The sequence below is a fragment of the Galeopterus variegatus genome, unplaced genomic scaffold, assembly GCF_000696425.1.
Source record: "Galeopterus variegatus unplaced genomic scaffold, G_variegatus-3.0.2 Scaffold1587, whole genome shotgun sequence".
NCBI lineage: Eukaryota > Metazoa > Chordata > Mammalia > Dermoptera > Cynocephalidae > Galeopterus > Galeopterus variegatus.
The window spans coordinates 179328-206988 of NW_007727698.1; the positions used below are offsets into that span (position 1 = coordinate 179328).

The 27661-nt window shown below is 34.8% G+C and overlaps 1 protein-coding gene across 1 annotated transcript in view; it reads left to right on the plus strand.

Moving 5' to 3' along the window:
* The window catches only part of LOC103594608 (chromosome unknown open reading frame, human CXorf57), a 66948-nt gene extending 42190 nt beyond the window's left edge, over positions 1-24758 (plus strand). Inside the window, exons 12-14 of the mRNA XM_008577844.1 lie at positions 9388-9678; positions 16268-16435; positions 23434-24758. Coding sequence (XP_008576066.1) covers positions 9388-9678; positions 16268-16435; positions 23434-23564 — 590 coding nt within the window. The 3' untranslated portion in view covers positions 23565-24758. The remainder of the gene's footprint in view (positions 1-9387; positions 9679-16267; positions 16436-23433) is intronic.
* The last annotated feature ends 2903 nt before the right edge of the window (positions 24759-27661 follow it).

Genomic DNA, 27661 nt, shown 5'->3' on the forward strand with positions numbered 1-27661 from the left:
TTCTCCCTTTCTGAAGATTGTCTTTTCACTCTGTTCATTGTTTCATTTGCTGTGCAGAAGCTTTTTAGTTTGATGTAATCTCATTTGTTTATTTTTTCTTTTGTTGCCTTTGCTTTTGGGGTCTTATTCACAAAATCTTTGCCCAGTCTTACATCCTGAAGTGTTTCCTCTATGTTTTCCTCTAGGAGTTTTATAGCTTCAGGTCTTATATTTAAGTCTTTAATCCACTTTGAGTTCATTTTGGTATATAGTGAGAGGTGCAGGTCTAGTTTCATTCTTCTACTGTGGATGTCCAGTTTTCCCAGCTCCATTTATCAAAGAGGCTGTCTTTTCCCCAGTGGATGTTCTTGGTGACTTTGTTGAAGATCAGTTCACTGTAAGTAAATGGATTGATTTCTGGGTTCTCTATTCTGTTCCATTGGTCCATGTGTCTGTTTTTATGCAGGTACATGCTGTTTTGGTTGCTATAACATTGTAGTATATTTTGAAGTCAGGCAGTGTAATGCCTCTGGCTTTAATTTTTTTTTTTTTTTGACCCAGGATTGCTTTGGCTATTTGGGGTCTTTTTTGTGGATGTGGAGTATTACATTTATTGATTTGCATATGTTGAATCCCATTTGGTCATGATGTATAATCTTTTTGATGTTCTGCTGTATTCTGTTTACTAATATTCTGTTGAGGATTTTTGCATCTATGTGCATCAAGGAAATTGGCCTGTAGTTTTCTGTTTTTCTGCTTTTGTTGTGTCTTTGATTTTTGGTATAAGAGTGATGCTGGCCTCATAGAATGAGTTTGGGAGAATAGCCTCTTTTCCATTTTTTTGCAATAGTGTGAAAAGAATTGGTATTCATTCTTCTTTAAATGTTTGGTAGAATTCACCAGTGAAGCCATCTGGTCCTGAGTTTTTCCTTGTTGGGAGACAGCTGATTACTGCTTCAATCTCATTGCTTGTTACAGTCTGTTCAGGTTTTCTATTTCTTCTTGGTTCAGTCTTGGTAGTCTACATATGTCCAGAAATTTATGCATTTCCTCCAGGTTTTCACATTTGTTGGCATATACTTGTTCATAATAGTCTGTAATGATTGTGTGTATTCCTGTGGTATCCATTGTAATGTCTCCTTTTTCTTTTCTGATTTTTATTATCTGGGTCTTCTCTCTTCTTTTCTTAGTTAGCCTAGCTAATGGTTTGTCCCTTTTGATTGTTTTTTCTAAAAACCAACTTTTTATTTCATTGATCTTCAGTATCATGTTTTTAGTCTCTACTTCATTTAGTTCTGCTCTGATCTTAATATTTCTTTCCATCTAATTTTGGGATTGGATTGTTCTTGTCTTTCTAGTTCTTCAAGGTGTAATGTTATGTTGTTCATTTGCATTTATTGCAATAAACTTTCTTCATAGTATTGCTTTTGCAGTATCTCATACATTTTGGTAAGTTGTGCTTGTATTTTCATTCATTTTAAGGAATTTTTAGATTTACTGCTTTATTTCTTATTTGACCCATTGGTCCTTCAGGAACATGATGTTTAATTTCCATATATTTATATAGTTTCCAGAGTTTTATTTGTTGTTAATTTCTAATTTTATTCCATTGTGGTCTGAAAATGTACTTTTTAATTTGTTGAGGCTTTTTTTTTTGGTCCTAACATGTGATCTATCCTAGAGAATGATCAGTGTGCTGATGAGAAGGATGTATTCTGCAGTTGTTGGATGAAATATTCTGTATATGTCTGTCAAGTCCATTTGGTCTAAAGTGCTGTTTAAATCCGGTATTTCTCTGTTGATTTTTTGTCTCAATGATCTGTCCATTGCTGACAGCAGCATGTTAAAGTCCCCTACTATTATTGTTTTGGGGTCTATCTCTCCCTGTAGCTCCAATAACAGTTGCGTTATATACATGGGTGCTCCTATGTTGGGTGCATATATATTTATGATTGTTACATCTTCTTGTGCACTGATCCTTTTATCATTATATAATGTCCTTGTCTCTTTTTATAGTTCTTTGTTTGAAATCTATTTTATCTGATATAAGTAGATTAACTCCTGCTCATTTTGGTTTCCATTTGCATGGAATATCTTTTTCCATCCCTTCACTATTAGTCTAGTTGTGTCATTATTGGTGAAGTGAGTTTCTTGCAGGCAGCATATAGTTGGGTCTAGTGTTTTAATCCATTCAGCTAGTCTATACCTTTTAAGTGGGAAATTAAATCCGTTTACATTCTGGATTGTTATTGAAAAGTATTGCCTTGTTTCTGCCATTTTACTAATTTTTTATGGTTTGAATTTCTTTTGTTCCTTTCTTTCCCTTTTATTGTCTTTTCTGTTTGACATTTTTTTGTTTGTTTGTTTTTTGCAGTGATAAGATACATTTTCTTTCTCTTTCTCTTATACATATCTGTTCCACTAATGGTTTTTATTCTTTCTCATATTTGTGGTGATATATATCGCTCTTTTGATTTGAGATGTAGGACTCCCTTGAGGATTTGTTGAAGAGCTGGTCTTGTGGTGGTGAATTCCTGTAGCTTTGTTTGTCTGGGAAGGACTATTTGTCCTTCATTTCTGAGGGAAAGCTTTGCTGGATATAGTATTCTTGGTTGACAGTTGTTTTCTTTTAGGACTTAGAATATGTCATCCCACTCTCTCCTCACCTGTAGGGTTTCTGTTGATAAGTCTGCTGTTAGCCTGATGGGGATTCCCTTATAGGTGATTTCATGCTTTTCTCTTGCTGTTTTTAGTATTCTTTGTCTTTTACTTTTGACAGCTTGACTACAATGTGTCTCGGAGAGGTCCTTTTTGGGTTGAATCTGTTTGGGGATCTTTGAGCTTCTTGAATCTGTGGGACCATATCTTTCCCCATACTTGGGAAGTTTTTGGCTATTATTTTATTAAATAGGCTTTCAATGCCTTTTCCTTTCTCTTCCCCTTCCGGTACGCCCATATTACAGAAGTTTGTACACTTAAGGTTATCATAAAGATCTCATGGGCTTTCTTTATTTTTTTAGTTCTTTTTTTCCTTTCTTTGGTCCAAATGTGTTAATTTAAAAATCCTGTCTTCTAGTTCAGAAACTCTTTCTCCCACTTCTTCTAGCCTCCTACTTATGCTCTCAGTTGTATTTTTTATTTTATTGAATGCATTCTTCAGTTCCAGGATTTCTGGTTGATTCTTTTTTATTGTTTCTATCTCTTTGTTGAATTTATCATACATGTCCTGGATCTCTCTCTTTTTTTTTTTTTAACTTCATTGTGATTTCTATCTATATTTTTGTCCATCATATGGAGTTTCATTAATATTGACATTTGAGTTATCTCTTTGGACAATTCACCAGTTTCCTGTTTGGGGTCTGGTATTAGAGAATTGTAGTCTTCTTTTGGAGGAGTCATGTTTCCCTGTCTTTTCATGTTTCTCTTATCTCTGTGTTAATGTCTGGGCATCTGGTGGTGGTGTAGTTGCTTCTTTTAATTTTGGGGATGGTTTTTGAGAGGAGAGATTCTTACCTGTAGAAGTGTTTTATATTGATAGTTGGGTTTGGCTACATAGGTTTGGTTCTGGGTGGGCGCTGTAGTAAGAGCTGGCTCACTCCCTGAACCTTTTCCACTGGTGCTGGAGGGCCACTCTGTCAGATGGGACGCTGAGCTCACATAGAGTGTTGTGGATCTAGGCAGCTTCTACACCCCCAGTGCACTCTCGACTGGTGCTGGTGAGCTCACTGCATCAGGGGGACCTCTAAGCTCCGGGGGTAGGAGGGCATGGATTCAGGCAGCCAGCGCAAAGGACTGGTGCAGCCCCTGGCTCATTGTTCACTGGAGCAGAATCAGGGCAGGACTCTGAGTTCCCAGCAGAGGAGAGTGTGGATCTAGGCAACCATGGCAAGGGGCTGGTGCAGGCCTCAGTTTGCTGTCTGCTGGAGCGGATACTGAGCATTGAGTTGGGCTGGGCTCTGGGGTCCCAAAGGAGGGCATAGATCCAGGCAACCAGTGCAAAGGTGTGGCACAGCTCCCGGCTCCTTGTCCACTGGAGCAGGCACAGGGAGGGGCTCTGAGCTCCCAGAGGAAGAGAGAATGGATGTAGGCAACCAGCACAAGTGGCTGGCGCATCCCCCTGGCTTGCTGTCTGCTGGAGCAGGTACAGCATTGAATTGAGCATGGCTCTGAGCTGGGTAAGGGGGAAGGAGGTCATGGATCCAGACAACCAGCACACTCTCCAACTCTGCTGGCACAGGCAGCTCCTCTGTGTTGAGTAGGTCTCTGTACTCTCAGAAAGAAGGAGGGTGTGTATCCAGGCAGGCGGTACACTCCTCCGTGGTCTCTGCTGAGGTGTGCAGGCCACTGAGTTGGTGGGACTCGATATCCCTTGGCTCCTCTAGCAGCGGGGGTGGTGGTGGGGCTGACGTCACACATAGATCCACTCTGGGAAAATACAGTCCTGTGGGCTCTTAGCAGCTCTATATGCTGGGCTCACTGTCCACAAGTCCCACACAGTTACCCCACAGTCTGGTTTGTAGGCATCTAAGGTGGAGGCACCAGCCACCGGCCCTCCCCTGCCTACCTTGTCCTGGCAGTCCAGGGTTTCTCCAAGCCAGTCCTGGTCAGGGATTTCTCCTGTCCTTCTGTGTTCCTTCTATGTCTGAAGTTTCCAGGTCTTGGGGGTGGTTTCCTAACTGTTAAGGGGGATTCTGTTGTTTTCTCCTAGACACACTACTCTTCAGGTGACTATCTGTTTGCTGCTTTGGACTTTCTTTGCACTAGAGGCAAGGGCTGGCCACCTCTAGTCAGACATCTTGCCAAGCATTCTAATTTTGTTTTATAATTTTATAAATTATTTTCATGGTTTTAAAGTCAAATATACAAAAGGATATATATTAGAAGAAATTTAGCTTCCATCCCTGTTCCGTGCATCCTATTCCTTCACTCCCCTATAGATAACTTTTACATTTATTTTATGGTATATCCTTCCATTGTTTGTTTTTATAATATAAGCCGATATGTGCATATATCAAGAGAGAAGGAGAAGAATTATGCTCCTCCTTTCTTAAATAAATGTGCTACAACTACTGTTTGAGTAATTTGGAAATACCTAATTTGTTGAAAATGTGTTATACTCTGTGACCCAGCTATTTCACCTATATGGGCCACACAGGGAGACATGTTCTAAGATGTTTATTAGAGCATTGTTTATAATAGGAAAAATTAAAAGCTAAATGTTAGTTAATAGAAAATGTATAAATAAAATATATCTAGCATATTAATACACTATAATGCTATGTTGATATTTTAATGAATAAATTAGGTCTGTATGTATCAACATGGTTACTAATGTAGTCCCAGTTATGTTTCATGATAGCTTTGGCTTTTTCTATACCTGTAAATTCAAAAGTCATTAATTTTGTGACTATATAGCTAACATGTGTATGTGAGTGGTTTGATTGTTTGTGCTGGGCATTTCAAAGGCCACTAAGTTTAACATCTTATTCTTTATATCTAGTAACTCAATAAGTAGGTAAGATATACATTTGAAAAGTTGACAGTAAACAAGAACAATGCAATTGAGATCACAAGACATTGTATGTAGCCTCTGACCTATGCAATCCTTTTTTTATTTCATTCAAAATATTTTAACATGTACTTATATATATTTATGAGGTACAGTATGTTGTTTCCAATATGTGGTATACTGCACAATGATTCACTTAGGCTGGATAGCATAATTTTGTACTCATTTGTCCACCACTTTTCCTCCCCGCTCTTTTGCCCCCCCCCCAGCCTCTGGTAACCATTATTCTACTCTTATAAGAATTCTATAAGAAATGCTTTTTCTTAGACTCCATATATGAGTGATATGTGGTATTTGTCTTTCTGTGCCTGACTTACTTCACTTAACATGGTGGTTTCCAGTTCCATCCATGTTGCTACAAATGATAGGATATTAATTTTTTGTGTAGCTGAGTGGTATTCCATTGTGTATATATACCAGTTTTTTTACCCCTTCATCCGTTGATGGACATGTAGGTTGATTCCACCTCTTGGCTATTGTGAATAGTGCTGCAGCAAACATGGGAGTGCAGATGTCTTTTTGATACATTGATTTCATTTCCTTTGAGTATCTACCCAGTAGTGGGATAGCTAGGTCATAGGGTAGATATATTTTTAGTTCTCTGAGGAACCTCCATAGCGTTTTCCACAATGGCTATACCAACTTACACTCCCACCAGCAATGTAGGAGAGTTCCCTTTTCTCCACATGCTGGCCAGTATTTGTTATTTTTTGTCTTGTTGATGATACCCATTCTAACTGGGATGAGATGATATCTCACTCTGGTTTTAATTTGTATTTCCCTGATGATTAGTGGTTTTGAGCATTTTTTCACGTGCCTGTTAGCCATTTGTATGTCTTCTTTTGAGAAATGTCTGTTCAGGTCCCTTGCCTATTTTTTAATTGGGTTATTTGGGGGGGTTTGCTGGTGAATTAAAGTTCCTTATATATTCTGGATATTAGCCCCTTGACTGATGTGTAGTTTGTAAACATTCTCCCGTTCTGTAGGCTGCCTCTTCACTTTGTTGACAGTGTACCTTGCTATGCAGAAGCTTTGATGTAGTTCGATGTAGTCCCATTTATGTATTTTAGTTTTAGGTAATTGTATCTTTGTTGCCTCTCTCAAAAAAGTGCTGCCCACTCCCATTCTTTGTAGCATTTCCTCTATGTTCTCTTCTAGTAGTTTCATAGTTTCAGGTCTTAGATGTAGTCTTTGATCCATGTTCAGTTGATTTTTGTGACTTACACATCCTTTAGAAAGTCCATTATATAATTCCTACCAAGCATAGACCTGATCACTGACTGGAATAATTTGTTCTTTTCTAGCCTTGTAGATCTTTTACCAGGGTGAGGTCATTGGAGGCAACAGGGAAATGGCAAAGAAAATATCTCCTCTACTTTCCCCATGCCTGTATACAGTCCTGCCTGCCACTCTTATCCACGTAATGAAATGCTCAGAGTAAATTTTGTGAGGAGAAAAATCGCTATGCCTACATACATACATTTGAACTGTGTCCTTTTTACCTTACAACCTAAATGCAGTCTTCTTAAAATTTTCCTCATTAAAGCATAAAACCTGTCTCACCAGAAATAAGGGTAAAATAGATAGTTAAAATAATAAAGTGATAATTATAATTATAAGATATAAAAATATAGTTTTGCTAGGTAATTAACCTATATTTTATCTATGCATTCGTTAAAACATAACATCTTTCATAGGGGACTTTAGTAGTACTCAAGCTAAAAATAATTCTAGTTCATGATTTTTCATCTTATTTTTAGAAAAACCTGAGCTGTAGATATATTTTGTCTCTTTCCTAATGATTGCATTTGAAATGTTGCTATTCACAACCGGTAACTGCCAGTGTCTCCTGTATTGATTTTATACCTATTTGTATTAATTAATTATGAATATACAAGTGTAATTGGGGTAGGTAATTATAGTCCCAAGTTACTAAAATAAAAAATAAAGCAAGTTTTTTAGAGGAATGTTTCATATAAACTTTTATATGTAAAAGCAGTCTTTAATATTAACATTCACATAAGAAAATAAGCATAGAAAATATTCTGACATATTCCTGACAGGTCCAGTCATAGGATTTTTTATAAGGTAAATATAAGTACTTAATTTTTAAAAATTGGAATAGCATATAACTTTCTTTTACATGCAATATTCTAGAACAAGTCTGTCAGGAATGTTTGATATGGCTGGGATCATTTTAATAGCTATTCATTGCTGTTCTAACATATACTTTTATTAGAGGAGAGGAGATTTATTTTTAGAAAATAAAAAAGATGAAATCATTTTTCATAGTTAGGCCTATTAACTTTGAGGTTTTCTCTTGGCTTTGGTTTATTCCTTTCTTTCCTTTTCATTTGTGATTAAGTTTTTTATCCCTTTTGTTATTAAGCATTATTATAGGAAGATAAATGCGTTCAATTCTTTTGTAATATTACACTATTTTAAATTCCTGGTGAGTAAGAAGTATGTGTTTGAATTCTTCATCTTTCCTTACAACTCAATCTGATATTTTACCTTGTAATACATTTTCAATAAGTCTCCAGCTGGGTTTAAGAAATTGAGCAAGTGGTCTGAGAATAAGGAATGAAGTCTGAAAAGCAAAAGTGATATATTAACCATATGGAAGTCTTGCTGCTGAAGCCACCTTCTGCCTCAGCAAAGTTTTTAATGCTAGGATAAGAGTCAGCACTAGGGCAAGACAGCCTGCAAGGATTCAACTCAGCAACCTTGGTAAACTCTGAAATAGAGTTGCTGTGATCTTGCCCTCAGCTTGCAGAACTGACATGAGAGTCTTGTTCCAATATCAATTTTTTTTCTGCTTCTAGCATATGTCTTCAGTTCTCAGGGTATATTATCCATTAAAAATATTATTTGGGCCAAAATCCTTAGCACAGTATCTGACACATAATAGGTGCTCAATAATTATTTGCCGAATGCGTAAATAAATGTCATAATGTCCAAGGGATAAATTATATTCTGCCTTAGAAACTAAATGTGTTAGATGAATTGTACATAAATGATAAATTTACTTGATGGTAGAGAATAAGCAAGAATTGAGGGTGTCTTTCATCTCAATTTAGTTCCCTCTTTGTTTTCCACATTATTTATACTTGAAAGGAGTGTCATATATAATAAATAAATGGTCCTTCTGAAGGCGAGATGTATCCAAGAAAAAGACTGTATTTGTTCAGGCTGCTTTTAGCAGAGATTAACAAAATTTTATTTAAAGCTGAAATTCCACCAATACTGAATGATCTCCTAACAAGTACTATTCTCATGAATATGACTTAACTTGAATTTGTCACTTAATATAAAATGAATATATGCTTTTTTTTTTTTTTTTTGTCTTTTTTGTGACCTATAATGGGATTGCAACCCTTGGCTTGGTGTCGCCTGCACCATGCTCAGCTAGTGAGCGCACCGGCCATCCCTATATAGGATCCAAACCCGCAGCGGGAGTGCCGCTGCGCTCCCAGCGCAGCACTCTCCCAAGTGAACCACAGGGTTGGCCCAGAATATGTTTTTTTAAGAGTATTTAGAAAATATAGAAAAATTATAAAGCCAATAATTACAAATCTCTATAATTTCAGCAACAGAGAAAATAGTATCACTTTTAATATTTTGGAGGAAAACTTTATATTGAAACAGAATTTAGTTCTTTCCTCACTATAATAAGAATGATTTTTTGCATATTCATTTTATATTTTGTAGGTGGTTGTTTGATTTTTAAAGTTACTTAAACTATTCCTCATTAATCTGTGCTTCTTTTTTTTGTAGTGAATGACTTGATTTGGTTAGTTTATAAGTCAATTGTTTCTATCTCATTGTGTTTTTAACAGATCAAGAAAGTGCAAGTGCTAGAATCCAAGTGAGAGCCAGAAAAAATATAAGCGATAGGTGGGAGAGTCAGCTGTGGAGAGAGAAGAAGTTTGGCTTCAAAAATCACCTACATTACAGCCATGTTTATCCTGAAAGTATTCCACGGAAATTTATTTACGAACACAGAAAATTTCTTACCGAGCAGTATAATTCTCAGCCTTCAAAATACATACCACCAGAAGGAAGGCCCCTAAAACTTGATGATTTTAACAGTGCTCGAAGCCTTGGACATTTTGAAGTAACCATCTTAGGTAAGTCAACAATTCTTCTCTCTGAATATTATTAATTTAACATATTTTAAATACATATACTATTTTGCTTTAAAAATTTAAGCCCCCTCCCCGCAAAAGTTAAGCCCAAGTGGGGAGCTCCTGTTTGGCTCAAACAAAAGGACTGGAGCACTAATTCTGGAATGTTTTAAAAAACTCTAATTGTGGCCTTTTAAACACCGGCAAGTCCTTGGAAAGTATTTGGGGAGAGAAGAATGGAAACTAAAGGAACTTTCCTCACTCCCGACTATTTCCTAGACTGGTTCTGTTCTCCCTTATGCACCACTTTTTTGCCCATATTCTCTACTTCTTTCTCAGTACATCTGAAACATTGAAGGGTAAAGTATAAGTTTTAAAAAAAGGGGTACTAATAAAGAGAAGCCCCTATGAAAAGAGGTCTGTTTAGCCCCTGAAGAAAATAAAATTCTCAAGTAACTTAAATTGAACAGAAAGAAGTTATTGAAAAGACTTCCCTTGTCTAGTAAGGGAAAATAAACTGACTTTCCCAAATTGCTCCAAACTGAATTTATAAAAATTTAAAGGAGTAAAAACACTTTTAAACTTAAGTTTATTTTTTAAAGTTGTTTCTAATAAATGAAAACTTTACACAAAAAATGATTCTAAAATAATATCTCCGCCAAAATGTCTCTCAGAGTCAAGGAAAAATTTGTATTTGTGTTTGTGATTCATAGGAAGATCTTAGCACTAGGTCTTGTTACCTTAAAATAAATAAATGAAGAAAAATTATTAGCAAATTAATTTAATGGCTGAAAAAAGTAGTTCATAGCTTTTTACATCTATTGTACTAGAATGAATTGCCTTGACTTTTATCAAGATTATTTTATCCTAATTATTCTCTCCCACCCCCTCTTCTCTACCTTCTCACACATAAATATGTACATACATGTGAGTAAGTATGTGTATAATTTATTAAAAGTATGAATTTCCACTGACTTTGTTAGACAATCACAGACCTAAGTAAGTTTCAATTGCTTCTTTTCACTAGACTGCATTTCTTGGTCTCTCCAAGTAGTTTATCAACCTCAGTATTATGTTTAGGAAACAAAAATTATAGCAAGATTTCCTATACCTCACAAAAAGTAATCATGGAAATAATGAGTTCATCTGGGAACATAAATTGAATATTTTTCTTCCTTTTAATATGTTACCGATCCACTGAAACAGATTGACTAAGACATATCTCATCAGTCTTACATGTAATTGTAAACTTTTGCAGCTTTTTTTTTTGTCAGCTAAAAACAAGAATCAAATGCAAAGAAGGCAAATTTATCATTCTGCCCACCAGCTATAATCCATGTTAGAAGTATGCTGTTTTTATATAAATTTTATATCCTACCTGTTTTCAAGGACAGTTTGCAGGTTAAAGACAGTGAAAAATACGCTGTTTATGAAAAAAAACAAAACAGAACATTTTAAAGGAAACAGAAAAAGTAGATGTTACTAGGTACTTACATATAACCAAATTACTACCATTTGGCAGTAATTTTCCCTGAGCTTTCTGGCAGGGAGAGAGAAAGGGGTTTTTTTTCGGGGGGGTTGTTTTTTCTGATAACATCTTTAATTTTAGAGCTAAAAGAAACTCCTGACTAGATCAAAGCCAGGCCATGATTAGAAATCAGATCTCTTGAGTCTCTAAACATATTTTCTGTTGCAGAGAAAACAAACACTCATATAGAGGAGCCCTGTTATTTATTTTTTTCTCAAACAAAATTCCAGTCTGAACTTACTATATGAAATTATTATATAAATAGTACATGATAACAAATGGGTTGATATCTTAAACTACAGTTTTCTTTTTTAAAGGTATGGAAATGTTCCTCAGATAGTTTATTCCTGCATCAACCTTATAATATACATAATCTGTATAATCATTTGTCATATCTTCGTAAGGCACTTCTATGAATGAGTATATTTTCACTTTATTAGTATATAATCTGAGTACTTTGCTCTCTAATGGTCTAACAATATAGGGATAAAATCTAGAAAACCAAGATAAATGGTACTGGATCTAGTGATTCTAATATAATCTTGGTGGGAGGGAGTAGCCTATCAAAATCATCTGAGGGAGGCCTACCCAAACTCCTTGTAATTCTGGTACATGCTAGAGAAGCAGTCCTTTTAGCCTCCTGCTCCATAAGGGAGACTTAAATCATGGAGAGCCAGTGGCAAGAATGCACTCTGTTAGGTATGCAAGAGTAAAATAAAGGTTGAGAACCACTGCTCTCTAAGTAGTACTTGAAATATAGACAGACATTCTCTGATACTGGTTAAAATGCGAGCTGACTATCAGATGTGAAAGAGGTGAATTTGTCCTATCTTTTAGGAAAGTATGAACCCAAGTTGTATTACAAGACCAGACAAATGATCCATATCTTTTAAGCATAGATGTGAGCAATGAACTCAGAAGAGAGTACTGAATCTCGTATTAATGTCCTATTTGTTAAAAGTTAGAATCTTAAAACTGAAGGATGACTTTAAGAGTATTGTACAAGGGGCACACGTGTTCAGTAGGGAGCCACGTAGTAAATGTTTGAGGCCTTGCAGGCCATACAGTTTCTGTTGTAACTACTCAGCTCTGCTGTTTTATTTTTCATCTTTTTTTAATTTTACATTTTTCAAGACAATTAAAACACTGAAGTAAAAAAGACTTTGTGACTACTATGACATGAAAAGGACTTGTCAGAGATTTTCAAGCTGTTGCTGAATTAATTACTATGGAATAATGATTTCTAAAACTTAAAAATAATCTGTGAAGAATAAATTATCATTAGTGGGGAAAAAAAAAAGCCAAACAGGAGAAGTAAAAAAGGTGATGCCAAATTGCAACCTTTACAAGGCTTGTAACCAACATGCTAATGTTATCTACGAAGTAGTTTTATATTTATTTATTCTACTTGGCCAGGTCCCTTGGGTCCTTTCTCTGGATAAATATTTTTAACTACTGAAGTGACTACAAATGAAAAAAAAGTTGACTACTATCCCCAAACCTGTTATTACTGTAACTAAGCCTTCACTGAGTCTTTCAGAAATAAGGAATGTGAACCATGAAAACACAACAAGGGCTATACTAAGCTATATTAAGGAAGTCTGGTTTGGCTGGACTACCTTCTGGCAGAGCAAAACCCCATCTGACCCCCCCCCCCCTCCAAGAAAGATAGGAAACTGGCTCCATAAGCCCTCCGAGTAGAAGTTAATACAGAGAAAACAGTCTTTGTCATCATGACCAGTGGTGGAGCAACGAAAGGGATTAGTCCTGACAGAGTTATGTATAATGCTGGCTTTGGGCTGTCAGGCGGGTAAGTGATGGTCAGCTCTGCTGTTTTAGTGTGAAAGCAGTCATAGACATTATGTAAATGAATTTCTGTAGCTGTGTTTGAATAAAACTTTATTTATGCACACTGCAATTTGAATTTCATATTTTCATGTATCACAAAATATTATTATTTTGATTTTTTAACTATTTAAAAATATAAAAGCCATTCTCAGTTCATGGGATGTACAAAACCAGATGCAGGCTAGATTTGGCCCCAAGGTCATAGTTTGCTGACCTCTTTTCTAGACTCTGTTCTAAGTTAAGACTGCCTAAACCAATCCAGGCAGAGAAATCTGTATGATGTTTAAAGTTCTCCAAGCACAAAGATTGTCAAACTTACATTGATACTATCTTCTAGTGGTTTATTATCCCTTTGCCATATCTTGCTAATGTCTAGAGGAGCCAGCAATTTTGAAGTGCCTTATTCTTAAACCCAGAAAGGTTATTCGGACCACAACCCAATCATTAGTCTTCCTTCCCACAGTCCTAATGGCTCTCAACAACCAGGTTGGTACTGTGGTAATATCAGAAACCTAACCCAGAAGCATTGGTTCTTGTCTTAAAATCCTTGCTACACCATCTCACTTACCTCAAATCAATACGAGGAAGTTCATGGAAAAATAGAATTAAAAGATAATACAAATTTTTTCGTGAACTTTTTGAAATACCCTCATAGATATGAAGCACTCAAACCTCAGCCCATTGCCTATTATGTAAGATCACACACTTTGAATATACTGAGATGAAGTAACAAACTAAATTTTCAGCGCTTATAGCCCAGGTACAAAATTTTAAATCTGTTGGTCAGTCTCTTTCAATTTTAAGAATTATTTCTCTCCCTAAATATAAGAAGGCACTTTTCAAAAGCTTGATTGGACTTACAGATGTTATTAGTATATCGTCAATTGTACTAACACTGATTTAGTCACCCATAAAATCCTATGAGTTGATCAAAATTCGAGTCCTCTCTTCAATTTGCATTTGATTTAGACAGTTAGGAACATAATCTAGCCAGCTTTTTATAAGTCTCTGAAGGCCATCGATTTGTCTTTTGGAAGTCAAGAGATATAAACTTCAATAATAGCATTAATTGGTGAGTGAACCAACAGTGAGGAAACCCAGTGCTACTCAGCTAATCGTTCAAGTAAGCTTTCGGCATACCTCAGAGATACAAGTAATTGGTCCTGAATCTGCAGGCTAATACCAAGGAGGGAAGGAATTATGTCAGTCTTGGCTGCTTTAATAGGAGAAAAAATTCAAGATAAGTAGTGTCTTATTATTTCAATTTAACTATAGCATATTAAATTACCTTGATGTCACAATTAATGCTATTAAAATTTTAAATTATCTTTTAAATGCATTTTAGAGAAAAGGAAAAGAACAAAGCATATGACAAATTTTGTCCAAAAAAAATCCTTTGACAAAACTAAAAAAGATTATTTTAATAGCTCTTCTCATATCATAGCCTTGTTATTGGGATTTGTACAGGATATTTATGTTCGCCTCTTGGTAATGGGAATATGAGTAAATTTATATTTGAACACTAATGGACAAATGCCTTAAGTATTGGAAAAATTATAGGTAAACACACAAATGTACATTTATTTACTCAATTTAACAAATGTTTCTGAGCACTTAGTGTGTGCCTAGCACTGTTCTAGGTGCTAAAGTTATGTTAGTGAACACAACAGATAAAAACCCTGCCCTAAGAGAGTTTATTGTAGAGTGAGGTGGTGATATGTGCTAGGGGAAAAAAGGGGGGGGCTGAGGTGTGCTGTAGTAAGAAAGGGTTAAATTTTAAATAGAATGGTCAGCAGAGGTCTCCCTGAGAAAGTCAACATTTCACCAGAAGCCTAAAGGAGGTGAAGGAGCAAGCCACGTGGTTATCTGGGGAAAGAACATTGTAGGCACAGGAGCAGCAAGCACAGAAGCCCTGATGCCTGTTGACTTACACATTTACACTCTGAACTCTAGTTTTAATCAAACAACTGAGAACAAATTTTACTGATAATGTTGAAGTTAAACTCACAGTGCTTTATAATTTAGAAAGCAACTCAAAATATTAGTAATGACACACTGATAATAAAGATACCTTCCTGAAAATATCAGGATTTCCAACTTCTGATATTTTCTCAGTTCTAAGGCATACTTTCTTTTTTACATTTTCAAGTCGGAATGCATCTTATGGTCAATGGGTACATTTAATGCAGTGTTTTGTTTTTATAAAAAAAAAACTTATTAAGTTCAATCTTAAGAGTTAAGTTTAGCCTTAGAATCAAGGAAATAAGATACCAGCATGTGCACATTCACAGGAGTTTTGCTACATTGCTTAGAATTGTGGGGTAGGTATACCTCTTATAATATTGAATTGAATCCTCAGGAAATTCTGGATAGCATGATTGTTTTAGCTTATGAATACCAAATTTTAGTAATCCTCAAAAAGCTTTAAGTGGCCTTTAGTTGTATGCTAAATTAAAGCTATGCGATTTAGTGTCATTTGCCCATAAAAAGCAAAGAACTTGCATTTCTGGATCAGTTTGCAACTTAATAATAGGGGACTTTGATTACTCGTCATTGGCCCTGAGAATCGCTACAAGGGAATAGGAGAAATGTTAAGGTCACAGAGTCAAGGTGACTAAATATCCAGGAAGAGTGAAAGGGAGGAATTAAGGATAAACTCCCAGGTTTCTGGTTTGGGTGACTGGGTGGAATTCATAGTTTTAAAGCTGTGTTCTGTGTGTTTATTTACCCTTGCTCCAGCCAGGATTGTCTCCTTACTCTGGTCTATACCTTTTGCTTGTGCTACTCCCTGTTCTGTTGGAAATGCCTTTCTCTATCTTTATTTAAATGCTACTCATCCTTTAGTATCCAGATCAAACCCTCCCTTGTCCTCTTCTAGGAAGTCTTTTTTTATCTGCCCTAACTGACATTGACCCACATAAAGAGATGACAGTCCTCTGGATAGTAAGATTTCAATCTTCCATCAGTATGGAAAACATTTTGAATTTTTATTTTCAGCAGTGGTGATAGGTTGCACTATAGTGTCTACTCTTTGAACCAATAGCATGTATTCATAAATTGCTTGTTAAGCTGAGTTGAGTCTGCAGTTTTGAAATGCAGGTTTTCCAGGTCTGAAGCTATTTGGCACTTTAAGTTCAAACCAGCAAATGTGCCCTCATTAGCACCATATACAAACCCATTGAACTTTTAATAATCTGTGATTTTTTTCTCCAACAGGTCTGAACCATGATATAGCAATTGACGTTGCATTTCTGCCCATGTACTGTCCAGAAGATCTCCGGACATCTCAAGTAGACACATTGTTAACCTGCATGAATTACAGCTGTGTATATCCACAGGAAGTAACTGCCAATGACCAACTTTCAGGTTCAAGAGCACTTGCAGGTAAGATAATCTCAGAGCTCTTTTTACTCAGAAAAAAATAATTAATTTTAGAAACAGACCAACCTAACCTTAAGATTTTATTATGTAAACACTTATAGCTTTAAAATGTAATGTGGTTTAATTAAAGGGTCATTTGGTAACTGTACCCCAAGACTTATAAATGAGAATATGCCTTTTAAATAAATTGAACAGCTTGTTTCTGTTCCAGGCAGGCATTAAGAATATTCTCTTACAGTATAATTCTAAATCTAATTATTTTATCAGACCTAAGTGGTATGCACACGGAGCAATGCAAATTCTACTCTTTTCTCCTTTTAATTCAGGCAAGACAATTTGTCATTTTACACTATAATTGCCTGAAATCATAATACCTCCACAGTATAGTACAGTACAATTGTTTTCTCTTATAAGTGTTTAGTTATTCAAGCGTCATTTAATAAATTCCTTGAGGACTGTTAGGAGTGTATGTAATCCCAGTAGTGAAACTCTTCAATGAACTAATTATTTAGGCTACTGCATAATATACCAAACTTTAATTTCTATATACCTGTAAAATCATCTGTCCAATTCACTTGCTGTTGTTATTTCTATTCCCAAGCATGTGGTAAAGTTTCTAGCAGTTTTCAATGAGCTTATCAAGATACTACATTTAAAAGAGCTTTTAAGAAAACCTTTATTATCTTGGGATTTTGTAGTGGGTCTTTCTAAGCTGATGAAACTCTTGAGTGTATGTTGTTTTTGAATGAGTCTTATGAGCTGTGCCTGATGATGAAGTAACTTTTGGCATTAGCTGCAAACTGAACTTGAGTATCTAATTTTATGAGATGAGTTCCCCCCACACACACAGTCCATTTTAAAGATGATATATTAGTTGACTTGTGGCATTACCTCCTGCATTGCAGCTTCTTAGACTTTCAGTAATTCCAAATTTCTTTTATTTTTCTTTTCTTTTCTTTTTTTTTTTTTTTTTTTTTAATAAGGAGAGGGAGCTCCCATGCCCCAGGAGGAGTTCCCTTCAGTCTTTGCAGGGTCTTCTTTTCCCAAAAGGACAAGTGATTTACAAGATTATAGGGGAGGAAGTGAAAACAAGGTGCTCAGCGACTTTTCCCTCTCTTGTTAGAGGGGCCTTGCCTCAGGACACAGTTTCTCTTGCCCTTTGACCCTGGATGAGCAGTTTACCCTGCATGGAAGGGCTGCAACTGTTCATTTCTGCCTGTGGCTAGATGGGATACAGGGAAAGAAAAACAATGTTTTTGAGGTGAAATTAATTTAATTTTTTTATTCAGAATATTTTAACATTTACTGGTAAATATTTGAGGTGTACAATGTGTTGTTTCAATACATGCACATATTGCACAATGACTCACTTAGGGTACATAGCATAGTTTTGTGCCCATTAGTCCACCACTTCTCCTCCTCCCCCCACCCCTGGCCTCTGGTAGCCATTATTCTACTCTCTATAGAGTAGAAAGTACTTCTATGAGAACCACTTTTTTTTTTTTTTTTTAGATTTCACATATGAATAATATCATGTGGTATTTATCTTTCTGTGCCTGACTGGAAACCATCATGTTAAGCCAAATTTCTTAATTAGTGCCCTAATATATATTTTAAATATTTGTGCATTCATGTTCTTGTTTCATATAATATCCACTTCTGTCACGTCTTATCCTATATGTATATGCTATTATTGATATAAAATATCAGGTCAGAGTTCTCAGCTATCTGCTTGTTGCTAGTGCCGATCACTAACATGATCACATTAAAAATGCCTGGTACCATTCTGATAAAGCAGTTAATATTTGGGACATCAATGACAAAAATCACTACGGAAGAAAATGAAGTGGTAGTCAAAAGCAAAGTGATACATTTTAAGTGAAATACCATGTTTTTTATGATGTAGCATTAATAATAATAATAGTATCCATTTAAGTCTGTGCCAAGCACTGTGCCTGGGCTTTTTACATAAGTTACTATTAATCCTGATAAGAACCTTGCAACGTGAACATTACAATCCCCTACTTATAGATAACTAGACTGAAAATCAGGGTGATTCACCAGCATGGGTAACAGAGCTAGAATATGAGCCCAGATTTGTCTGACTCCAAACTTTTTCATTACTTTCATGATTTATCTTTCATGAAAGATAAAAATAGTTACATAGTGATGGAATACAGTGGCTCATGGTATAACACTGGTGTCATCTTTTAAACGTTTTTCATAGACTAATTTATTATTTAAAAAGCTATACATGTTAGTAATTTGAAAATTCAAACAGTACAGAAAGGTACTGAGTAAAAGTGAAAATTCCCCTCCTAGCCTTTCCAGGTCCGGCCTTTTCCACCAACCCACTCACCTACTCTCTGAAGATAACCAGTATTCTTTGAATCCTTTTAAAAAATTATTTTTGCATATAACAGTATTTATTCTATTTCTCTCTCTCTCTCTCTCTCTCTCTCTCAAAGAAATATACACAAATGGAATTATAGTAAGCCTATGATTTCATAACCAGCCTTTTCCCTTTGACAGTATATCTTGGACATCTTTCATATTAGTACATAGAGAGTAACCTCATTCTTTTTAATAACTACAAAGTGTTCCACTATTTGGATATAGCAAAATTTACTTATCCAATTCCCTACTGGTGGACATTTAGATTGTGTCCAGATGTTTTTGCTATTAGCAAATAGTACTGCAAAGAATATCCATATATATGTGTGTGTGTGTGTGTGTGTATGTAGTTTTTGAGTTTTTGTACACTTATATAAATACATCTGTAAGATTAATTCCTTAGAAGTCAATGACTCAATAGGTATATGCATTTAAAATTTTAGTATATATTGTCAAATTGTTCTTCCAAAAGGTTTAACTAACAGAGTGCCACTTTACTCACACCCTTGTGCGAGTATTGCCACGTCACGAGTATTATCTTGTGTGAGTAATACCACTAGGTATTATTGGTCTTATTCATCTTTGGCAGACTGATAGGCAAAAAGTAATATAGCATTATTTTTATTTGCACTTCTTAATTATTTCTGAGCTCGAAAATCTCCATATGTTTTGTTGGCCATTTGTTTTTTCTTTTTGTGAACTTTCTAGAACTTTCTGTGTTAGTTATATTTTTTCTATTTTCCTGAAAGTGTTCTTTTCCTTATTAATTTGTAAATTCTCTTGCATATTAAATTAACCCTTTATCATGTGTTACAAATACTTTTACCCAGCTTGACATTTATTCAATGAGAGGTTTGTTTTGGTATTTTAAGTAATTTTATTTTTCCACTTCTGGAACTTTTTTATCATCCCAAACAGAAACTCTGTACCTATTAAACAGTAACACTCCATTCCCTCCTCTCCCCAGCCCCTGGTAACTGCTATTTTACTTTCTGTCTCTATGAATTTGCCTATTTTAGGTATTTTGTGCTAATGGAATTATCCAATATTTGTCTGTGGGTGGTTTATGTCACTTAGCATAACATTTTCAGAGCTCATCCATGTTGTAATACATATCAGAATTTCATTCCTTTTTATGGCTAAATTCCATTGTATGTGTATACCACATTTTGTTTATTCATTCACCTGTTAATGGACATTTGAGTTGTTTCCACATTTTGGCTATTGTGAATAATTCTGCTATTAACATTGGTGAACAAGTATCTGTATGAGTCCTGTTTTCAATTCTTTTGGGTGTAGACCTAGGAGTATAATTGATGGATCATATGGTAATTCTATATTTAATTTTTTGAGGACCACCAAACTGTTTTCCATAGCAGCTGCACTATTTTACATTCCCACCAACAGTGCATGAGGATTCCAATATTACAATTTCTCCACATCCTCACCAACGCTTGTTATTTTTTCTTTTCTTTTTTCTTTTTTTTTTTTTTTTGATAACAGCTATCTTAGTGGGTGTGAAGTGTATCTCATTATGGTTTTGATTTGCATTTCCCTAATGGCTAATGATGTTGAGCATCTTTTCGTATGTGTATTGGCCATTTGTATATCTTCTCTGGAGAAATGTTTATTCAAGTCCTTCGCCCATTTTTGAATTGGATTATTTGTTATTGTTGTTGATATGGCTTCCTTTTTAATCTATTTGGAATTTATTCTTGTGTAGAGAGTGAGATAGGTATCCAGCTTTATATTTTTTTTCCAAATGACTAGCCATTTATCCCAAATCATTTTTTGAATAATAATCTTTATTAATATATCCTGCTAGTATCATCTTTAGCTATGAAGTACAGGGTTATATGAGGGGACTTCAAAAATTCATGGAAAGATTCGTATTACCTTTCAATCCTATTTTTCCACAAACTTTTTAAAGTACCCTCATATATGCCTTCCACCTCCTTGAAAGCAGAGTTAACTTACCCATTGATACAAACATTTCAGAAGTATAGCATAATATGGAAGAGTCTTAACACATTTAAGAAAACAATTTTGTTATTCCCTAGGTAGCCAGGATTTCCCATATTATTTTCAGGGACAGGAATACCACACTGTATTACAAGATAGGTTGGACCATGCCACAATTACAAAGTGACTCTAAAGTCACAGAGACTTAGCAAAATAAAAGTTTATTTCTTGCTCAAATCTGATACAGTCAGTTATCAGCTCCCTTTCCAGCAGTAATTCAGGAATCCAGCCCGTTTCTATCAAGTTGCTGACCCAGCAGGAACAAATGGCTTCCAGGGTTTTCAAAGCAGAGGAAGAAAGCGATGAAGGAGACGCTGGCTTTTAATTATATTACACTGGAAGTGACACATCACTTCCACTTGCATTCTCATTTGCCAGAACTCATTTACGTGATCCCTACCTAGCTACAAGGGAAACCAGGACACTTTGTCTTCTCCTGTGACCAAGAAGAGGAAACAGAGGGGAGAACACATACATTGCCTTTGTCACACTCACCTTATGCATTTGTGATGTTCCTAAAAATGTTTGGTTCTTATAATTATAACAATTTAGAATGAAATGTATAGAAGCTCATTTTATAGGTAAAATCTAATCCTTTTTAAAGAATTTTTGTGATGTAAGTAATACCCTAATTTCCTGATAGGTTTGCTTAAGTAAAATATAATCACCGCTGTTAATTGAGTGCTTGCTATCTGTCAGCCACCATTCTGAGTGCTTTACATATATTTAATACTCAAAACACCCTATGATGTAGGTGCTAGATAAGGAAATTGAGGCATAGAAAGATTATTTGCTCAAAGTATTACACAACTAAAGAGAGTCACCTAAACAGAAGACTTATATTTTATGCTGTGGGTAGTATGTAAGTCATTATTTGTAGAAGTCAACCGATGATAGCAATTAGAATTATTAAGGTTTGGATTGCTTCCATTAGCATCAAATCTGAAGATCTTGAAATCTTTTCAAAAACATCTGGATTGAAGTCCATCCTATTCAAAGAAGAAGAAAATTATATAGTAGTAGCAGTTGTTATAATATTCATTGTGCTTTAGTGAACTTATACAATTTAAAATCATTCATTATATTTTTTGATGTGTCTAGCAGCAGTGGATTTACTGTGAAGCTAATGAAGCCTAAGCTGTGCAGGTCTCTTCCAAGGCTATTTGATATTCTTATGTATTTTGTATTTTTTCATAAAAAGGGCCCCCAAATAGTATACCCTTTAGGCTCCACAAAACCTGGATACACTCCTGGATTTTAGCACAATTTTGTAGAGAGGTAGCTGTAGCATAAAAGATTAAAAGAATATGTCTTGAAGCCAGATCATCTGGATTAGAATCACCATGTGATCTTGCTTGTTACTTAAACTCTAAGTGTTTTAGTTTGCTCATATTCAAAATAAAGTCTTTGTCGTGTGTAGCACCGGAGTCCACTGTTAGCTTAGTAATAGCTGGCTAGTGTTTTGACAGAGCTTCCTTAAATACCTGGAGCCAAGAAAAGGAAAAAGGAAGAAAAAAAATACTCTCCCAGCTTTTGCTTATTGGCCCTGAGTAGTGGCACTCCTTCGATACTTAGCCAGGCTATTTACAACTCTGCCTTAGCCTTTAATTCCTGCTTGCTCAGAGCCTGAAGGTCAGCTAAAGATGAATAATTAGTGTCTTCTCAGGCTTTCCTAAGCATGCATCCAGCCTTCGGTATGCATATGGCCTTCTTGATCTCCCGGTGTACACAGGAGCCTTTAAAAGCCTTTATTCCCCCATATATCTCTTTTCCTCTTTAGGAAATACAATCTCTTTCTAGCTAGTATTTTTGTTTTGTCTGGTGCTTGTCCCAACTTTATGCCCTACCCAGCTGCCCTTGCCAATACTTTTGCCTTCATATGCTTTCAACAAAAGCCACCATCAGGAAAGCCACCCCAACTGTGGGAATGCTCCAAACTAGGTGAAACAAAAGCTCCCTAACTTTGCCATTTTCAGTGATGTCACTCACCTATACATTTGATAAAGTTTGAGAGTATCTAAAGCTAAGTCTTAGCTAATAAAGCCACTTCAAAGGAAATACACTTTTAAAGAAACTTTAATTACACAAACACACACACATGCAATTAAAATATATTAGGTAAATATATATATATATATATATATATATATATATATATATATTTTGCTTTATGGCTTATAGATTTGGCAAATAAAAATCGATAATGGATTTTCAAAATAGAAAACATTATCTTTGCACTTCTTTGAAGTGTAAGAATAAGATGTTTATTTGAAACCTTATAAATGACCCCCAAAATATGTAGATTTACTTTGTTTGACCACAAACAAAAATAAAAATAACACAAAAACTAAATATGGCTTCAGAGTACCAGTCCATGTCTTGACATTATTGGTAGCATCTGTTAGATGTGTTTACCTCTATCTGCAGATGTTACTGTATCATAACTTTGGTAAATGCATGTGATGAATTGGAAGAGGAAGATGGACAGTGTTAATATTATAAGAAAAAAGTCAACTCATGTGATACTAAATACAAGTAAATATTTAACTATTTTACAATACTTACCATCTGCTTTTTACTTCTAGGTGATATTATAAAAGCAGTAACTGAACTGGATAGAGTACATATCATCGGTATCTTGGATATCTGTAATTTGGGTAACAACAAAGTGGAAGTCTATTTGCAGAAAATTTATAGTCCAGAGAATACTTCTTAAAAATTGGCAAATGAAATTATTACAGGTTATAAAGACAACATTGCTTTAAAGAAATTCTGTCATTTTGTTGGTAATTTCAGTAACTGTTTTCAGCAGGAATAGTACTACATGAGCTTTAAAGTTATTAAGTGGTTTTATGTTCATCTTGTACTTGGAGCTAACACACTTCATTTTAGATTCATTATTGGAAAAGGTCATCAAAACAAGTTTGTGTATCAAAAAAATTTACATTACTTCTAAATGACTATCATCTTGACGTGTGAGAATTTATGTTCTCTGTTCCATTTGTGAAGTATATGTTTATTCTAAAGCCTCAGTATAAGTCGTTCTGACTTACAAGAGTAACTTTTCGTGGAGATTTAACATCCTTCCAATTTTATTCACAACTATTAGGAAATTTTGAATTGCCAATTTGAAGATTAAATTGTCCTAAAGTGGTCAATCTGCGTTTCTCACAACCACAGTAGCTTCTATCATTTTCAAAAGTGCATATGGATTGTTCCAGTTGCCCCCGCTCTATAGTTTGGTCAGCTGTAAATGAGTGGGCCGAATTAAGTTGTCTTAAGGTTTTTCCATCCCATATGTTGACTTCATATTCTCTGAATTTCTGAATATTTTGACCAGTGTATGATGTTAAAGCCAGAGGCTGCGTGTGTCTATATTCTTGCTGTATTCATTTGTAGTTTCAGTATGTGTAATGTGAGTTTAAATAGTGACATGTTATCTCATATTAAAATTATGTGTTCATATTGAAAGTAGAAAACAGTAACTAAGATAACTGATTTTATTCTGGTTATCTATTATACTTCATTTTAAATGTAATTTGCCACTCTGCATTTGCAGGACCCTGTGGTTGACATCTACATGGTTGTTAGATGAGCTAAAATGACCAGCAATTGAGTTTAAAGATTATTGTTTCAAGATGAATCTGATTGTAGTTAAGCTTTTAACTTATGGGATTTTTCCGAGTAGCCCTATAGTTCTGAGACTTCATATGCTATACATTTTAAATGTGTTGGGCAGCCTATGAACCTGAAGATATACTGTGGTTTGTTAATAAATGTGTTCAGTCTTTTATTCTTTATAACTGTGTTTAAATGTTAATTAAAATAGTTGGATGTTACTATTTTGAGTGTACTATTAAAGAAATTAAAATACAATAACGTTTTTATTAAAGAAGTTAAAATACAGTAACTTTTTTGGTCTCCTGTTTCATTCTGAATGTATTTGGTATAGTTTCCTCCATATTTGGGAGCTATATAGTACCTGCTAAATGAGTCAAGAGGATTCTTCCATATGGATTTGAAGACTGTTGTTTATCAAACGAATCTAGATTTTTATGTTAAGCTATTATAACTTTTAGAAGGCAATTCAATGTTAATGCCACATAAATGTTGGAGAGAGGAAAAAAAACTTAAATAGCTATTGACTGAAAACCTCAGGCAGATATTTCAAACCTACACACAGGTTTAATTTTTGTTCTTATATTGCATGGCAAATAAGAATTATTTTATTATTTTAGGAGTTTTTAAAACTTCCCTGGCAATTTATTTTATGTTCTAGTAATGTTTCTATCCAAATTTGGAGTTAAACATCTGTGTCCATATTTCCAGTTGTTGCAAAATTGGGTAGCTAATATGGCAGTTTCCTAAGAAAAATAGCACGCTACCATCAGAAGAATTTATCTTCAAGTAATAATATGTGTTCATTAATTCCAGAGCAGCACAAATATACTACTGTGATGCCACCTTTATATTAACAAATCAATTAGTAAATTATGAAATATTATGTAGTCTACCAAAGGGCCACAGTCTTAGTGAAGTTTCTAATTTTAGCTGACACATAAGATATACACATTGAAATCCTTTGGTAAGCTAAAGGAAAAATCTGAGCATATGTTCTCCCTGTAAACACTTTTATTTTGTTGTAGGAACTATCTTGCGTTTATTCATATTAAGAAAAACATTTTTAAGAAATTTTAAATTCTTATTTGGTGACACTAAAAATATTATTTGATATGGACTATAAACTATAACCCGTTCTTATTTTTCTAAATTCATCTATATGGTTTGTAATTGAGCTGGTTACTATTTCACTAGTTACCTTTTCAGGTACATTTTTTAATTTCTTCTTTGTTAAGCATTGCTACCCAAGAATTTGTAGGTAAACTGATGGGATGTGGAATATGTATCAATCAATCCTGCTTATTTCAGTAATCAACTATTTTTAGTAAAGAATTTTTAGGAAAAAAAAAACTTTAAAATAGGTAAAATAAGATTTGGGAATTATGTGAAATATTCAGTTACTTGAGATTATATTTGAGTTTGTGTTGTCTCTAAAATAGAAACTCTAGTTATAAACTTTTTTCTTTATCCCAGTCATACCACCCACTATATTATCCTTCAGTTTTATATTGACACCACTCCTAGTGCTAAGTTTTTGCTTTCCTTTATACTAAAAAATAATAATAAACAATAGATTTTGAAGTAAACAGATTTAAGGCTAGCCACAGCTATGTCCCTAATTCCCTGTGGGACCTTAAAGAACTCCACTTAAATTAATTGGCCTCAGTTTCCTTATTTGAAAAATTTGCCAAATAATGGTCCCATCTAGTTCTATGATTCTTTTGGTCTATTAATATTATTAAAGCACTGAAAATGTCTTTGAGTTACATTCATGTGTTTTATTAAAATGTGGTTTTCTAAGAAGAACATTTTAAAGTTATTGAACCATTATCAATTAATCAATGATAGCAGCTCGCTGTAACCAAAAAATAAACATTGAAATCTTCTAATTCTAGTTATTTTTATCACTAGTGTTTCTCCTACTTTGTTGCCTGTTCAGTATTTTACGTATATACGAGGTTACTTCAAAAAGTTCATGGAAAGGTTTGATTTATCTTTTAATTCTATTTATTCCACGAATTTTTTGAAGTACCCTCATTGGTATCTTTGAAACGGAAATCTGAAATATATTAGCTTTTTAAAAATGATATGCACATTTTTCATTGAAAAGCAAGCAACTTTTATTTTTTTAAAAAAAGGAGTACCTCTGATGGTTATTCTATGGTTATTGTATCTCTTACTAGCTTAAGATCTAGAAGGTGCTCCTAACAAGATTTTAATATCTATTTTGCACATGGGGAACTGAAATTTTAAAAAAGACTAAATGACTTAATGTAAAATAGTCCAGACAATTGAATTGTAAGGTCAAGCTTATATTCCAAAGTCTGTTTCTTTAAACTCTAATTTGAGCACAAAGTAAAATGTTTGAATAATAATACAATTTCAGTTAGTATGTCAGGTCACTATGAGATTAACTCTAAACCTTGGGGTTCATAAAATAATGAGACAAATTGTTGTAGCATATATCCAAATATCTGAGTGCCCACTCTTTGGGCTATTGGGTTAGGAATAGGAACACAATACTATACAAGAAAAAACTGACATGGCTCCTCCTTTCCTGGAATTTACAGTGTTGTGGAGGAGAAAGATATTCAAATAATTGCACAAATAAGTGAGATAAATGTCACAAATAAAGGTATGTGGTTTATATTAGAGCTTTTTAACAAAGGGGGGAGGGAATAGTTGTTTCCAAGGAAGTGAACTTGAAGTACAAACGACTTGCAGCAGAAGGAGTGTTTGAGGCATTAATGACTGATATGGCTGAGGTGCAGAAAGTGGGATGCAAGATGAGACAGGCAAATAGACAAGGGCACTTGCAAACTATACAGAGCCTCAGAGGCCATGGTAAGGACTTTAGTTTGTATCTTTAAAGCACCAGGAAGCCATAAATGGTTTGTGGCCAGTATATGGTATGATTCAATTCATGTTTTAGCATGGTCACTGCTGGACGGAGAATGGATTATAAGGAGATTGGAAGAAACTGGTAGCTGTACCCCAGTGCCTGTTCTCTCCTATAGTAATAGATCTCCCAATTTTTAGCTGGGCACATGGCTACCTACAATAAAGAATACTTTTCCCTGCTTCCTTTGTAGCTAGATATGTATGACTTTGTGACTAAGTTCTGACCAATGGGAGTGTATACAATTTCTGAATCTTTCCTTCAAAGGTTGAGAGAGAATGCTCTCGTTCCCT